General features: G+C 44.3%; 1 protein-coding gene across 1 annotated transcript; it reads left to right on the forward strand.

Annotated features, from left to right (window-relative positions):
* Positions 1 to 5200: 5200 nt before the first annotated feature.
* On the forward strand, positions 5201 to 7548 carry LOC311132692 (zinc finger protein 16-like; the record flags this gene model as incomplete). Its single annotated transcript, XM_084165963.1, has 3 exons — positions 5201 to 5948; positions 6191 to 6409; positions 6836 to 7548. 3 exons carry the CDS (start codon positions 5201 to 5203, stop codon positions 7546 to 7548), a joined length of 1680 nt encoding a protein of 559 aa, XP_084022089.1.
* Positions 7549 to 17027: the final 9479 nt, after the last annotated feature.

The raw sequence follows: 17027 nt of genomic DNA on the forward strand, positions 1-17027 counted from the left end.
CTCTCTGTACTTTGCTCCGTTCATCTTTCCCTCGATCCTGTCTAGTCTCCCAGTCCCTGCCACTGAAAAACATCCCCACAGCATGATGCTGCCACCACCACCATGCTTCACCATAGGGATGGTGCCAGGTTTCCTCCAGACATGACGCTTGGCTTTCAGGTCAAATAGTTCAGTCTTGGTTTCATCAGACCAGATAATCTTGTTTCTGATGGTCTGAGAGTCCTTTAGGTGCCTTTTGGCAAACTCCAAGCGGGCTGTCATGTGCCTTTTACTGAGGAATGGCTTCCTTCTGGCCACTCTACCATAAAGGCCTAATTGGTGGAGTGCTGCAGAGATGGGAGAACCTTCCAGAAGGTTCTCCCATCTCCACAGAGGAACTCTGGAGCTCTGTCAGAGTGACCATTGGGTTCTTGGTCACCTCCCTGACCAAGGCCCTTCTCCCCTGATTGTTCAGTTTGGCTGGGCAGCCAGCTCTAGGAAGAGTCTCTTCCATTTAAGAATTATGGAGGCCACTGTGTTCTTGGGGACCTTCAATGCTCCAGAAATGTTTTGTTACCCTTCCCCAGATCTGTGCCTCGACACAATCCTGTCTCGGACCTCTACGAACAATTCCTTCAACCTCATTGCTTGGGTTTTGCTTTGACATGCACTGTCAACTGTGGGACCTTATATAGACAGGTGTGTGCCTTTCCAAATCATGTCCAATCAATTGAATTTACCACAGGTGGACTCCAATCAAGTTGTAGAAACATCTCAAGGATGATCAATGGAAACAGGATGCACCTGAGCTCAATTTCGAGTCTCATAACAAAGGGTCTGAATACTTATGTAAATAACTCCAAGGGCAGCTTTATGCTTCTCCTTCACCCAAATTCAGATAGCTGATGTCCTGAAAGAGCTGCTAAATCTGGACCCCTACAAATCAGCTGGGCTGGACAATCTGGACCCTTTCTTTCTAAAATTAGCCGCCGAAATTGTCGCAACCACTATTACTAGCCTGTTCAACCTCTCTTTCATATCATCTGAGATCCCCAGAGATGGGAAAGCTGCCGCGGTCATCCCCCTCTTCAAAGGGGGTGACACTATAGATCCAAACTGTTACAGACCTATATCCATCCTGCCCTGCCTTTCGAAAGTATTTGAAAGCCAAGTTAACAAACAGATCACTGACCATTTCGAATCCCACCATACCTTCTCCGCTATGCAATCTGGTTTCCGAGCTGGTCATGGGTGCACCTCAGCCACGCTCAAGGTCCTAAATGATATAATAACCGCGATCGATAAAAGACAGTACTGTGCAGCCGTCTTCATCGACCTGGCCAAGGCTTTTGACTCTGTCAATCACCGCATTCTTATTGGCAGACTAAATAGCCTTGGTTTTTCAAATGACTGCCTCGCCTGGTTCACCAACTACTTCTCAGATAGAGTTCAATGTGTCAAATCGGAGGGCCTGTTGTCTGGACCTCTGGCAGTCTCTATGGGGGTGCCACAGGGTTCAATTCTCGGGCCGACTCTATTCTCTGTGTATATCAATGATGTCGCTCTTGCTGCTGGTGACTCTCAGATCCACCTCTACGCAGACGACACCATTTTGTATACATCTGGCCCTTCATTGGACACTGTGTTAACAAACCTCCAAACAAGCTTCAATGCCATACAACACTCCTTCCGTGGCCTCCAACTGCTCTTAAACGCTAGTAAAACTAAATGCATGCTCTTCAATCGAACAGTGCTTGCACCCGCCCGCCCGACTAGAATCACTACTCTCGGCGGGTCTGACTTAGAATATGTGGACAACTACAAATACCTAGGTGTCTGGTTAGGCTGTAAACTCTCCTTCAAGGCTCACATTAAGCATCTCCAATCCAAAGTTAAATCTAGAATCGGCTTCCTATTTCGCAACAAAGCCTCCTTCACTCATGCTGCTAAACATGCCCTTGTAAAACTGTCTATCCTACCGATCCTTGACTTTGGCGATGTAATTTACAAAATAGCTTCCAACACTCTACTCAGCAAATTGGATGTAGTCTATCACAGTGCCATCCGTTTTGTCACCAAAGTCCCATATACTACCCACTATTGTGACCTGTACGCTCTCGTTGGCTGGCCCTCACTACATATTCGTCGCCAAACCCACTGGCTCCAGGTTATCTATAAATCACTTCTAGCCAAATCCCCGCCTTATCTTAGATCATTGGTCACCATAGCAACACCCACCCGTAGTATGCGTTCCAGCAGGTATATCTCACTGGTCATCCCCAAAGCCAACACCTCCTTTGGCCGCCATTCCTTCCAGTTCTCTGCTGCAAATGACTGGAACGAACTGCAAAAATATCTGAAGCTGGAGACACTTATCTCCCTCACTAACTTTAAGCATCAGTTGTCAGAGCAGCTTACCGATCACTGCACCTGTACACACAGCCCATCTGTAATTAGCCCACCCAACTACCTCATCCCAATTTTGTTATTTACATTGTTATTTATCTTGCTCATTTGCACCCCAGTATCTCTATTTGCACATCATCTTCTGCACATCTATCACTCAAGTGTTAATACTAAATTGTAATTATTTTGCACTATGGCCTATTTAATGCCTTACCTCCGTAACTTACTACATTTGCACACACTGTATATAGATTTTCTATTGTGTTATTGACTGTACATTTTGTTTATTCCATATCTAACTCTGTGTTGTTGTTGTTTTTATCGCACTGCTTTGCTTTATCTTATCCAGGTCGCAGTTGTAAATGAGAACTTGTTCTCAACTGGCTTACCTGGTTAAATAAAGATGAAATAAAAAAATTAAAAATATATGTAAGCATACTTTGATTCGTGTGTTGTAAGCACTGAGCTATTTGATATGTAGAGGATTGGTTCCGGTAATATAAACCCTCTCTCAAAAATATTTTTTTCAAATGAGTGCTGTGCTTCCAGAATGTGACTACTACTACTAGGATATGAGTCACAATATCTTCTTTAGATCTTATTAGCTAAAGCAAAGTGATGCAATTAACATATGTGTCGTCCTTTCAATGGCACATCTCCAACCACAGACGCCCTGAGGAAAACCGTTTGGATTCATTTCTCTTACATGATCAATGGACCAATCACATTTAGGCTATTATAGGTTCTAAAGTGTCACTTATGGGATTGGATCAATACATTGCATTTCTCACTACGCTGTTTAGGATGCAGAGCCTATAACCACATAATATCTGTCAAACCTTAACGAGACGCTTCAGTGAATTAAATCTAATCACATCGATTTGTCATTCAGTATGATATTTAAATTCTTAACACCCTGCTATCCAAAAATCTCAAAATATATATGTTAGTCACTTCTTCTTATCCTTAAAGGTATAGTTCACCCAAATTACAAAGTGCCATACTGGTTTGGAGACAGTGGCCAGGTAAACAGAACCAAAGCATGAATTGATGTCTTATCTTGTCAGACTGTTTCCAGGGTAAAAAACAATATCTTGTCAGACTGTTTCCAGAGTAAGGAAACAAATATCTTGTCAGACTGTTTCCAGGGTAAGGAAACAAATATCTTGTCAGACTGTTTCCAGGGTAAGGAAACAAATATCTTGTCAGACTGTTTCCAGGGTAAGGAAAACAATATCTTGTCAGACTGTTTCCAGGGTAAGGAAAACAATATCTTGTCAGACTGTTTCCAGGGTAAGGAAAACAATATATTGTCAGACTGTTTCCAGGGTAAGGAAAACAATATCTTGTCAGACTGTTTCCAGGGTAAGGAAAACAATATCTTGTCAGACTGTTTCCAGGGTAAGGAAAACAATATCTTGTCAGACTGTTTCCAGGGTAAGGAAAACAATATCTTGTCAGACTGTTTCCAGGGTAAGGAAAACAATATCTTGTCAGACTGTTTCCAGGGTAAGGAAAACAATATATTGTCAGACTGTTTCCAGGGTAAGGAAAACAATATCTTGTCAGACTGTTTCCAGGGTAAGGAAAACAATATCTTGTCAGACTGTTTCCAGGGTAAGGAAAACAATATCTTGTCAGACTGTTTCCAGGGTAAGGAAAACAATATATTGTCAGACTGTTTCCAGGGTAAGGAAAACAATATGTATTTTTGTAATTTGGGTGAGCTATCCCTGGTGTTTACCGAAGGTGCCGAAGTGAAAAACATCAACACTTGACCTTCACAACATCTCCTTGGGTAAGAGATACTTAACAAGATAACAGAAGAGCAGGTTTTCTATACAGTATCTCTTCCCACTATTCACCTGTAATGAGGGAAGCATGCATCAACTGTCGTGTCACCAGAATGACACCCTAGATAGTTGTTGGGGAGGAGGGTGTAGCTCATAACCTTGCACTTTCGCCACCCTGTGAAGTTCATTATTTCATTAATAGGCGTAACAGATGGACAGCTTTTAAAAGTGCAACTCAATCTCAAACTCAGCAGGCATATGAAAATATAAACCTGATCTGTCAATAACTGTATCTTAATGAGCATATTGCATTTCATATTGCTTTTCATATTGCTCTGGCAAAGACCCCCTGATATAGATTGACCTATATGCCTATATAACTCACTTTTATGGCATGGACAGTTACATAATTGCATTATGTGGTAGATAAACCTAAATAAAGTTTCTGACAGGAAGGACTAGTCTAGTATTAAGTCGTAGAATTTAGAGCGGCTGTGAAAGACTAATGGATTCAATAGGTCAACATTGGCCTGTGTGGTTATTTGGTCAATTCTGACCCCTGCTGCAGGCTCGAAGAAAATACAACAACAAAAGACTAACGCCTCGATCACTTCGACAGCCTTTTGGCATTGTGGTACACCAGAAGTACATTCATTTCAAATGGAACGCTGCGTTTGAGGCAGTTGCATTGTGGTGCGTACGTTGGATTTATCGAACGTATGCATCAAACTGTATGTGTACATTGCTTGACAGAAATGGTAGCAGAAGATGAATGTTGAATTTTTGTTGCACACATATCCAGATGATGCTGCGTACCATTTTGCGCAATAATCCTGTCGGTTTGATCGAGGCGTGAAGCATGGTAGTTCGTGGAGTGCATGGAGGGTGGCGCTACTTCTCAAATCAACCACCCGTTTGCACAGAAATCTGCACTTGAATCTGTTCTCTGTGGTGCATTACTGGATGTCTTTCAGCATCTCCAGAACACAGTAGCTAGCCTGTTAGCTAGGGCTTCCAAAGATATGAGCCGCGAAAGAAACCACTGTTTTACCGAAACAAGCCTTTCTCCCGACCCTCAAAACGCATTCATGGACACGCCGGTGTCTGCAGCGCGACCCGATGATGATTTCTTGGAATTCGAGCCCGACGAGGAGCTTCTCTGCTCGGTGAGCGACATCACCGAACACCTTGGGAGAAACATAACAGTGGTGCTCGAGACGGCGTTGTCCGAAATCAGGAAAATGGTCAGCGTCAGGATACGGGTCCTGAAAATGGAGCTTCGGGAGAAAACGGACGAAATCGAAGTCCTAAAAGCAAGGCTAGAGGTGCAAATAGACGGTAGGGACCCGTATCCTGGCGGAATGACCACCGAGGCGTCATCTGTATTCAGGAAATCAGACTTCCATTCAGGCAGCAAGCACAACAACAACGACCACAAGAAAGCCAAACCAGCCATGCCTGGCGTAAAGAAAGAAAACATCAATGCCATTTGCGACTATCTGATGAAAGATAAGAATTCACGGGGTGCTGAAGCAGACAGCGACCCGAGCAATCCTTCGTCTGGTAGCGACAGGGACAGCCGCAACGACCCCCAGCCGCACTCCCTCAACCACCTGTGGCCGGACAGTGGCATCCCTGGCGCGGGACCTGGGGACGGGGAATCGGACTCGGCCACGGATGACATATTCGACATGTCGCTACCATCTGGAAGCAAGCGGATCCACGACTATGAGTGGATTACTGGGGTGGAGTACACGTCGGATTTGAAAGGTAACCTCATAAAAAATTCACTGCACCAATTAATCACTAACCTCATCAATCACTCACTGTACTAATCAATCACTTGTAGGATTAACATTGGCAATGGAGTAGGGACGAATTTTGGAATATATGCTGATGTTATCCAGTCCTGCAGCATTGCATGTGTCTCTATGTAAAGAGGCTGTATAGGACCACTGTACTTTTCTATAAAAGGGCATGATTAAACACAAACCATATGTTTGTTTTCTGAGGTATGAGGGAGCCAAAATCTGAGAGTGCCACAACACCAGATGAGGAAGATGTTGAAGAGTGTGATGAGTCAAAAGAAGAAGGGGATGTTGGATTGGAGTATCCCCCAGTGCCTCTCTCCCATGACAGCCACACCCCCAACTTTCCCCTGCACCCCCAGGGCTCTCCCGGAGGGGAGGGGGACAGTTCTTTGGAGGACCATGTGGATCGACTAGAACCAGGTGAGTGAAGAGAGGAGATGGAAGACGTCGTAGTTGGCACACGTAAACATCCTTTACATCAGGGTTCTTCAATTCCGGTCCTGGAGGGCCGAAACACTTCTGTTTTTTATTTCTACCTGGTAGTTAATTGCACTCACCTGGTGTCCCAGGTCTGAATTAGCCCCTGATTAGAAGGAGAGGATGAAAAACAGAGGTGTTTCGGCCCTCCAGGACCGGAATTGAAGAACCCTGCTTTACATCGTTCATTTTTGATCTATCATCTTCACATTTCTTTGCACCATACATTTTGATTATTGTTTTAGTTATTTTTTGCAGCCTTCTGACCAATCCTTATTGTCGTCGGCTGTATGCTCCTATTGCATGCTGATGAACTAGAGGACAGAGTGCAATAACCATAATCATTACATTTGTCTACTCTGTTCACAGGTCAGCAGTTTCCCTCCCACACATACCTCTGCCCTCTGTGTGGAACCTTCTGCCCCGACTCCTTGTTCCTGGAGGAGCACCTCAAACTGATACACGGCGACACCACCGGCACCCACAGCGCCCTGCAGTCCACCTCCATTGCTCCCCTCACTCTAGGAGAGGGTAGCAGTGACTCCAAGCGGGGCTTGACGGGGCTTGAAGGAAGGAGCATTGGGGCTGGAGCTAGGGGGATGGGCCTAGCAAGAGGAGGAGGAGGAGGAGGAGTAGGGACGAGGGAGAAGAAAGTGGAAGGGGGTTACGAGTGCGGAGACTGCGGCCGCCATTTTAACTACCTGGGAAACCTGCGGCAGCACCAGCGCATTCACACGGGGGAGAAGCCCTTCATATGCCCAGAGTGTGGGGAGAAGTTCCGGCACGCTGCCCGATTGAAGAGTCACCGGCTGGGGCACAACGGAGGTCAGAGCCCCTTCCCCTGCCCCCAGTGTGGGAAGGGCTTCCCGGTACTCTCCGGCTTAAAGAGACACCAGCGGGTACATACGGGGGAGAGTCCCTACGCGTGCCAGCAGTGTGGGCGGCGCTTCAAGGAACTGGGTAACCTGTACACCCACCAGAGGATTCACAGTGGTGCCACGCCCTACTGCTGCCAGCAGTGTGGGAGGAGTTTCCGCCACCTGGGCACCTACAAGAGCCACCGCTGCACCCCCACACAGTGACAGTGACAATCTACGCCGTTACCTTGAAGCTAGGCTGGCTAACATAAGCCTATTGATATGCTGTTCACTGAGGCAGGAACATTGTCTGAGTCTAAAAGACAAGCCTCATATGGACTTAAAAGGGAGGGAGACTGTGCCATGATGAAGAAGAGGTCAAAGGGCATCCTAATGAAAGCCATGGACTCGTTCAAATACTTAAAAGCACATAATTCCCTCTTCGGCTCCCTTCCTTGAAGTAATCACTGATCTAATAATAATATATTTAATTTATATAGCTCTTTTCATTAAAACAAGAATCTCAAAGTCGCTTTGAAAACAAAAACAAATGTAGGGATCTGGCAGTTCCTGTTTGATGGTCTTCCACAGCTTCAGATGTCTAGGCAGTTCAGAAAGGCAATCAGTAGCTTAAGTGGCGGGAGCATCGATGGTACAGACAGGCAGAGAGAAACATCAGACAGATACTGGTAGACAGGCCTGGAGCTCTTCATCAGTCAGATACTGGTAGACAGGCCTGGAGCTCTTCATCAGACAGATACTGGTAGACAGGCCTGGAGCTCTTCATCAGACAGATACTGGTAGACAGGCCTGGAGCTCTTCATCAGACAGATACTGGTAGACAGGCCTGGAGCTCTTCATAGATCAATCAAATGTATTTATAAAGCCCTTTTTTACATCAGCAGACGTCACAAAGTGCTTATACAGAAACCCAGCCTAAAACCCCAAAGAACAAGCAATGCAGATGTAGAAGCACGGTAGGAAAAACTCCCTAGAAAGGCAGGAACCTAGAGAGGAACCAGGCTCTGAGGGTTGGCCGGTCCTCTTCTGGCTGTGCCGGGTGGAGATTATAAGAGTACATGGCCATTAAGACCAGAGGGGGTCAAAACAGGTCCGGGACAAGTTAGCACGTCCGGTGAACTGGTCAATAGTTGAAACTGGATCAGCAGCACAACTAGGTGGACTAGGGACGGGAACATCCAGGAGTCGTCAGGCCAGGTAGTCCTGAGGCATGGTCCTTGGGATCAGGTCCTCTGTGAGGGGAGAGAGAGCGAGAGGCATGTCGTCTCCTCCGTAAGTAGTTAGGCTGGATCATCCACTGTCAAAGTGTAGCACCCACCTGGGTGATGCTTCGGCGGCTGTAAAAGCGCCAGAAAAGACCACCACACCTCAACAGTAGACTGGAACAGTCCTCTACGAGGTGAGTTTCTGCCATTCCCTCACACCGCAGTCCACATCGATATTTACAGAGCTCTCTGCCTAGGCGACCACACGGCACCATGGCAACCCCGGAACTCTGACATGTCAAATCTGTGATTACTTCCAGGAAGGAAGGATGCATTTTAGTAGTATAACCTTTTGGGAAGAGGACGCACACCAACAGAACAGTGTGACTGCTGCCACCATGTGGACTCTTTATGTTACTGCACAAATGAAGCTTCATGGTGGCACTGTCAAGCGCTGACTGTGTTTTAACCTCACTTACCTACCAATGACTATTCTGTCCAGAGCAGATAAGTTGGCATTTTATCATTTGTAATAACTATGCTGTAACCTATATTACTGACATTATATTCTTTACACTTTATTGGTATGTCCACCTGCATGATGACGACAACATGTCAGAAGTTCTTATGAACTGATATCTGTAGTCTACCCCTTTCAAATTCACCCCTCAGTTAACAGGCTAGTTATCTACAGAGGTTCAGGAAAATGTTCAGTTCAAGGGCAAAGATATTCCAGTAAATAATAACCCCTCTTTTCTCTACTCACTCCAATTGTCTAGCTAAAAGCAGAGCCATGTGTTTAGAGAGTAGGGACATTGAGGTTTCTGCATTATGATGCAGTTACAAGACACTACGACATTCTATGGCAGTCATATTAGGCAGTCAAATTAGCGCACCATTAACATAAAATGGGGAATATTTCAACAATGCTATGCAACTAAATGTCTAGCTAGAATTAGAACAATATGACACATTCTTAAAAGTTGTTCCAACTCTCTAAATAAATGGCTCTGGCTAAAAGTATCCACAATACTGTATGTGAATGTTGAACACATAAATAAAGAATCACCAACTTGCCAAACATTTCCGGTAAACAATTAATATAAAAACGGTAGATGTGAAATGCTAATCATTGACCGTCTGCATTCTAATAAACATTCTTATGTGGTGCTTGTGTTGTGTGGATGTACTTTTCCGCATCACTTCCTCCATTGACCAAGACATCCTGGGACATTTTACATTTACATTTTAGTCATTTACCAAACGCTCTTATCCAGATCGACTTACAGTTAGTGCTTTTATCTTAAGATGACTAGGTGGGACTAACAAATATCGCAGTCATAGTAAGTACATTTTTCTTTAATAAAGTAGCTATCAGCAAAGTCTGTGCTAGTAGGGTGTGTGTGTGAGAAGGAGAGAGATGGCAGGCTCCATTTAACACTTTGAACACACCTACAGCGTCATTGCGTTTTGGTACACCAGAAGTACATTCATTTCCAATGGAACGCTGCGTTTGCCTTGCAGCATTGCATGCAGAGGCAGCTGCAGTGCGTTCTGTGTGGTGCACACGTTGGATTTATGGAACGAATGCGTCAAACTATGCGTAAAGTGGTTGACAGAAATGGTAGCAGAAGGTGAATGTTGAACTTTTGTTGCACACATATCTAGATGATGCTGCATACTATTTTGCGCAATGACACAGTTGGTGTGTTAAAAGTGTTAAGCTTACTGTATGCTTCCCAGTCGAAACAGTTCGAATATACAGTGAGCTCCAAAAGTATTGGGACAGTGACACATTTTTTGTTGTTTTGGCTGTGTGCTCTAGCACTTTGGATTTGAAATGATACAATGACTGTGAGGTTAAAGTGCAGACTGTCAGCTTTAATTTGAGGGTATTTTCATCCATATCGGGTGAACCGTTTAGAAATTACAGCATGTTTTGTACATAGTGTTTCTAAACACTTCTACATTCATGTGGATGCTACCATGATTACGGATAGTCCTGAATTAATCGTTAATAATGAAAGTGAGAAAGTTACAGAACTACAAATATCATACCCCAAGACATGCTAACCTCTCACCATTACAATAACGGGAGGTTAGTATCTTTTTGGGGGTATGATATTTATGCCTCTTTAACCTTCTCACTCATCATTATTCACGATTCATTCAGGATTATCTGTAATCATGGGAGCATCCACATTAATGTAGAAGTGTTTAGAAACATATTATATTCTTATTTACAATGAAAGTGACTCCATAATGACACAAAACATTTACCATTCATTTCTATTGGGCACAAAATAATCTGAAACACAATCAAAACGAACAGCAAATGCATCGAACACGTTTGTAGAGTCGCAAGCTTGATGTAGTCATTGTGTGCTAGGAATATGGGACCAAATGCTACTTTTGACCACTGTAAAACACATAAGTGAATTTGTGCTAATACTTTTGGTCCCCTAAAATGGGGGGACTATGTAGAAAAAGTGCTGTAATTTCTAAACGGTTCACCTGATATGGATCACAATACCCTCAAATTAAAGCTTTAACCTCATAGTCATTGCATCATTTCAAATCCCAAGTGCTGGAGTACAGAGCCAAAACAACAACACAAATGTGTCACTGTCCCAATACTTTTGGAGCTCACTGTGTTATGATGAAATGTTGTGATGTTTTTGTTCAGCAGCGTTCGGCAGGGTTTTTTCGGCTGTTTGTGCAAAAAAATAAATATTGAAGCTAGCTGAAATCTACGCCCCTTTGTCGGTGATTGGTCAACAATAGGGATTATTCAATGAAGTGTTTGTTGTCATTCAACAACTTATGACTAGTTTTTATGCACATTTTGTTCACTTGAGAAATACTGGACCAAACATCTTAGTTAGATGTAAAATTGCGCGACTAAGACCACCTCGGCAAAAATGTCAACATTTATTACAGTTTGATTTATTTTAGATTAATTCAGACTATTTTGAGGATGTGTATATTTGTTGCTACGGCGTCTCAAGAGGGACAAACAGTAATATTGCCGCGTTTTTCAACCAAAGGTATTTTAAGGGAGGCACAGACATTCGCTTCGCCTAGCCGAGTTCTGCCAGGAGCAAACCGAACCTAGTATGTGGATGCCTTAACTCTGCAGGTCGTCTCACACACCGCCTGTAGGAGGAACTGACCTTCTGCTCTACACCGCCTGTAGGAGGAACTGACCTTCTGCTCTTCACAGCCTGTAGGAGGAACTGACCTTCTGCTCTACACCGCCTGTAGGAGGAACTGACTTCTGCTCTACACCGCCTGTAGGAGGAACTGACCTTCTGCTCTACACCGCCTGTAGGAGGAACTGACCTTCTGCCCTACACCGCCTGTAGGAGGAACTGACCTTCTGCTCTTCACAGCCTGTAGGAGGAACTGACCTTCTGCTCTACACCGCCTGTAGGAGGAACTGACTTCTGCTCTACACCGCCTGTAGGAGGAACTGACCTTCTGCTCTACACCGCCTGTAGGAGGAACTGACCTTCTGCTCTACACCGCCTGTAGGAGGAACTGACCTTCTGCTCTACACAGCCTGATAACCAGCCCTCTGTGTGTGTGTGTGTCATACTCTATCTGTAAATGTCTGCTCAGCCCACAGAGATAGATAGAGACCTCTAGATGGATGTAACCCGTTTTAGCATGGACATTGCCATTGAGGGCTTCCACCATTTTAAAGTAGTCAACCGGGTGGGGATTCCTATGGGTTGGGAGCGATCAGCCAATGATCAGAGCATTGTCTTCTTCAAATTGGGTTGCCTATGGTTTGTAAATGGCGTTAAGCTATATCACCGCCATCTAGAGGCCACAATAGATGAAACACACACACACAATATTTGGTTTAGGACTCCAGCACTGCAGGTGGTAAATCACCAATATTACCTTTACACTTTTTTTCACAAGAAAGAAGAGGAAAATGGAGACAAAACAGACACAAAGATGATATCTCTATTTCTATGGCTGATCCACAGAGCTGTGCAGCCACAGAATGGGCAGGATTGGCTGATCCACAGAGCTGTGCAGCCACAGAATGGGCAGGATTGCACCATGGCTGTGCAGCCACAGAATGGGCAGGATTGCACCATGGCTGTGCAGCCACAGAATGGGCAGGATTGCACCATGGCTGTGCAGCCACAGAATGGGCATGATTGGCTGCACCATGGCTGCACTCAAGTACTATTCTACTTGCAAGGCAATCAACATGCAGCAAATATACATTTCCTGATGACACCTCCCCCCCCCCCCCCCCCCCCACACACACACTCACACTTGAATCCACCAGAGCAGTGTGCTGTAATTCAGAGATGATACATTTAGGGATTTCCATCAATCACTGAGCCTAGCCATGCATCAGCTCTCCCTCTGCTAGAGGAGAAACACTGACACACCGAGACACCACACTTCTGTTGCCCTCTGCCTCATAGCTATATACAGCCTTATATTTCCCCCTCTCTCTCTCTTCTCATTTTCCGTCTATCTTTATCCCCTTCCACTTTACTTTCTATCTCTCTATATTTCTCTGTCCCTCTCTCTCCTTCCCTGTTTCTCCCTCTCTGACCCCCCTTTCCATCTACCCTCCTCTCTCTCTCTCTCTCTCTCCTTCTCCTCTCGTTCCATCTACCCTCCTTCCTCTCTCTCTCTCTCTCTCTCTCTCTCTCTCTCTCTCTCTCTCTCTCTATCCTCCTCCTCTCTCTCTCCTCCTCCTCTCTCTCTCTCCCTCTCCATCTACCCTCCCCCCTCTCTCATTCATCAGCACTATAAAGGAGGCAATAACACCATAATAATTGCAACAGGGAACATGCAGTGCTGTACATAAAGACGGATGTAGAGACCTCATCAACACTGCGACTATAGCCATGGTAATGATAACCATTAAATGCCTCTCTACCCTGGGCCTTTCTTGGAGCCATCATCCCCCCCGCGTCCTCCCCTTCTCCACCATCGATTTTCAACTGTCATTTTCAAAGGCTTCTTTCTGTTTTGCATTTGAACCCCATTGCCTGGCATGTGTTTCCTAAGGCAGGCTGGCGGCATTAACCGTTCATGATGAGAAGCCTACCCTGACCCCGGATAGCTTTCCCTGTGTGCTGTGATGATGAGGTGTGAGGCGCGTCAGGTACCGTGTCAGGAGGTTGGTGGGGGGGGTCACGCTGAATTCACATGGAAATGCCAGCATTTCTTATTAAACCTGCACCTGCCAGTGGGTACAGTGTATGCCACGTAAGATGGGTATGGATCGGTAGGTGAGAGGATACAGATGTAGGCGTTGTTATTCACCAAGCATGTACTGGGTTGTAGTTAAGAACTCTCATTTACACCTCAAAGAAGGTCTATCAGGGATGTACCTGTAGCAATGACCTGATGAACTGGGCTGTGCTTTGTAGTGTTATGATACTCCTTACTTCTCCACCATGCTAGCTGATGTGTGGTGAGGACAAAATGGTTGCCGTGCATCACACGTTGGTGTTGAATGAGGCAAGTTTTCTCCTTGCAGATGTAGGATCTTAATTTGGATCTTAATCTTAATCTTTTAATCTTTTGTTGCTGAGAATGTTCCTGCACAGCAGGAAATGCAAACTTGTGGCGAATCCAAGGTTTAAAAAGGCTTCTAAAGTTTGTAATTTCCACTTTAAAGTGTCAGACTTGATTTGCCCTAATGAGAAATGTATCAAGCCCTACAAAAAATGTCCATTAATTATAATACACATTTCCTGTTGCTGCAGGATTATTTTCCTGCTGTAGCAAACTGGCTCAAATTAAGAGTCTACATCTGTACTATGTAAAGAGCTTTGAGTAGTACGTCAGTGGACAGGAAGGCACTATATAAATCAAATCCATTAAAAGTGTTCTACTGTATTGTGTTTTGTTGTACATTGCAGACATGGGTTCAAATACACGTGTATCGGATTATTTGTTATTTAAATAATTATTTCCTGTGTATTTAAGTATTTTCAAATAATGTGGCCTGAATCAACTACTTCTATTGGAAAAATTTGAAAGTCAGTGTATTTCCAAATACTTTCCAAGTGTATTTCCAAATACATTCCAATATTCAACTACTTCTTTTCAAAGAGAAAACAAATCTAAATACTTACTTCCAAATGTCTTTGAAAGTAATTGAAATACCCTGAATGGTATTTGAACCCAGGTCTGGTACCTTACTGGCCGGAACAAATGTACTTACTGTGCCCATGGATGATACTTCTCTTATCGGTTGGTGGTTGCCGGGGCAACGAGGGCATCACTTAATTGAGGTTGCAGTGCGGGGCTCCGGCGATGCGGAGAGGGAGGGATGCAGACGGTACGGACACTGCGACACACACATCATGCTACACACACATCAGCCAGTGTTCTTTCCTTTCCCTTCTGAGTCAGACTCCAGAACAAACACACACACACACACACGCACACACACACACACACATACACACACACACACACACACACACACACACACAACAGCGTTCTTCTGACACACATTCACTTCTTCGAAATTGTTCACAGAAAGTACAGCACCCTAAACTTCAACAGTACAGAATACCAACACTTCAGAAACTGTAACACTCTCTTCATGAACAGAAACACTCTCCTTCAACCCTACACAGATATTAATATAAATACATAGATGACACATATGTACCCTCTGTGTCTGTTTACCTACATCCAAGGAGATGAGGAAGCATCCTGGGATAACCTACAATCAGACCTGGGTTAAAATATTATTTCAAATAACTAAATTACTTTCATATACAGTGGTGTCTGAAATTATTGACACCCTTGATAAAGATGAGGAAAAATGACTATATAAAATAAATAATTCAAATACTGAGCTATATTGTATGCAGGGGGAAATTATATTATTTTATACTAAAACAATTGCTCAGAGAAATAGATTTTGTTTAACAAGTAGGCTATGTCTTTGAACTTGGTTGTAGCGCTAATGCAGAAAATAAAGCCTGAGGAGCCACTGTGTCTCACTCCCTTTCAAGTCCATCATTGATGCATATGCAGAAAATAACCCCATAGTCCCAGTCGGTATAAAATAGATTGTTGCGGCCCTGCCCACCTGTGGGGAATACTACCCGTGGATACCTTGATTATACAATTGGCTCACAGCAAAAACCTGACCTTTTTCAAATGCAATTTTCTTGTTGTCTGCTTGTTTCAGTCAATTACAAAACTACATTTAAGAAAAGTACAACATTGCCTGCTCCCAAGCGTTCTCACTACTTAGAAAAACGCAATATTGTAGGGCTTCCCTCATGCCCCTTTTCATGACGGCGCTAACGTTAGCCACGAGAGTGAGTGCCAGCTACCAACCAGAACATTTGGCTAGGTCTAAGGCACTGCATTGCAGTGCTTGAGGCGTCACTACAGACCCGTGTTTGTTTCTGGGATGTACAATTGGCCCAGCGTCGTCCGGGTTAGGGGAGGGTTTGGCCGGCCGGGATGTCCTTGTCCCATCGCGCTCTAGCGACTCCTGTGGTGGGCCAGACGCATGCACACTGACACGGTCGCCAGTACAGTGTTTCCTCCGACACATTAGTGCGGCTGGCTTCCGGGTTAAGCGAGCAGTGTGTCAAGAAGCAGTGCGGCTTGGCAGGGTCGTGTTTCGGAGGACACATGGGTCTTGACCTTCGCCTCTCCCGAGTCCGTACGGGAGTTGCAGCGATGGGACAAGACTATAACTACCAATTGGATATCACAAAATTGGGGAGAAAAAGGGGTAAAAAATAAATAAATAAAAAAGAACATTTAGCTAGCCAAGACCAACAAAACAAAAACAGACTATACAGCTACAAGTAGTGAGTGGAGTTACAAATGGACTGTACTAAACAAGTTAAACGTCTTACCTGTGATTAAATGTTTTCCACACACATAGCTACGTGTAACCTACTTGGACAACGCATCCCCACATTTCCCACTCTCCCACACCGAATAGCCTGAAGCCACAGGGCTCTTCTCACAGCCTCTATTTCCCTATGGGAGCATTGCGAACTGTAGGTCGGGATTTTTTACCTGGCTACATGTAGATTGAACAACACAGCAGCCTTTTGGCATGTTTTGTTATTTCTGCATAACAAAAAATCGATGACGAAGTTGGCTCTTTTACAACGGGGGTCAAAGGGAAAGAATGTTTGTTGAAAGGCCTCAAACACTGCATGGCTCCTAAAAAAAAGTCCACCAAATCTGTGCAATCCTAACTTTGGAGTAACCACAGAAAAAAATACCATAAGTTGTGCACTCTAGTAAATTGAGTTCTCAAGAAAATGATGTGTTGAAGAATTGCTATAAAAAAAGGGTCTTGCATGGAATTCGAAAACATAGCTTTCCACTTCCACGAAATCAAACATAATTAGTGCACTCTAGTAAATTGAGTGCTCAAGAAAAACTGTTAAAGAGTAGTTAAACAAAAGGGTCTTGAATGGAATTCAGAGTAAAACTTTCCAC

This window comes from Coregonus lavaretus, assembly GCF_964263955.1.
Source record: "Coregonus lavaretus genome assembly, chromosome: 7".
Taxonomy (NCBI): Eukaryota; Metazoa; Chordata; class Actinopteri; order Salmoniformes; family Salmonidae; genus Coregonus; species Coregonus lavaretus.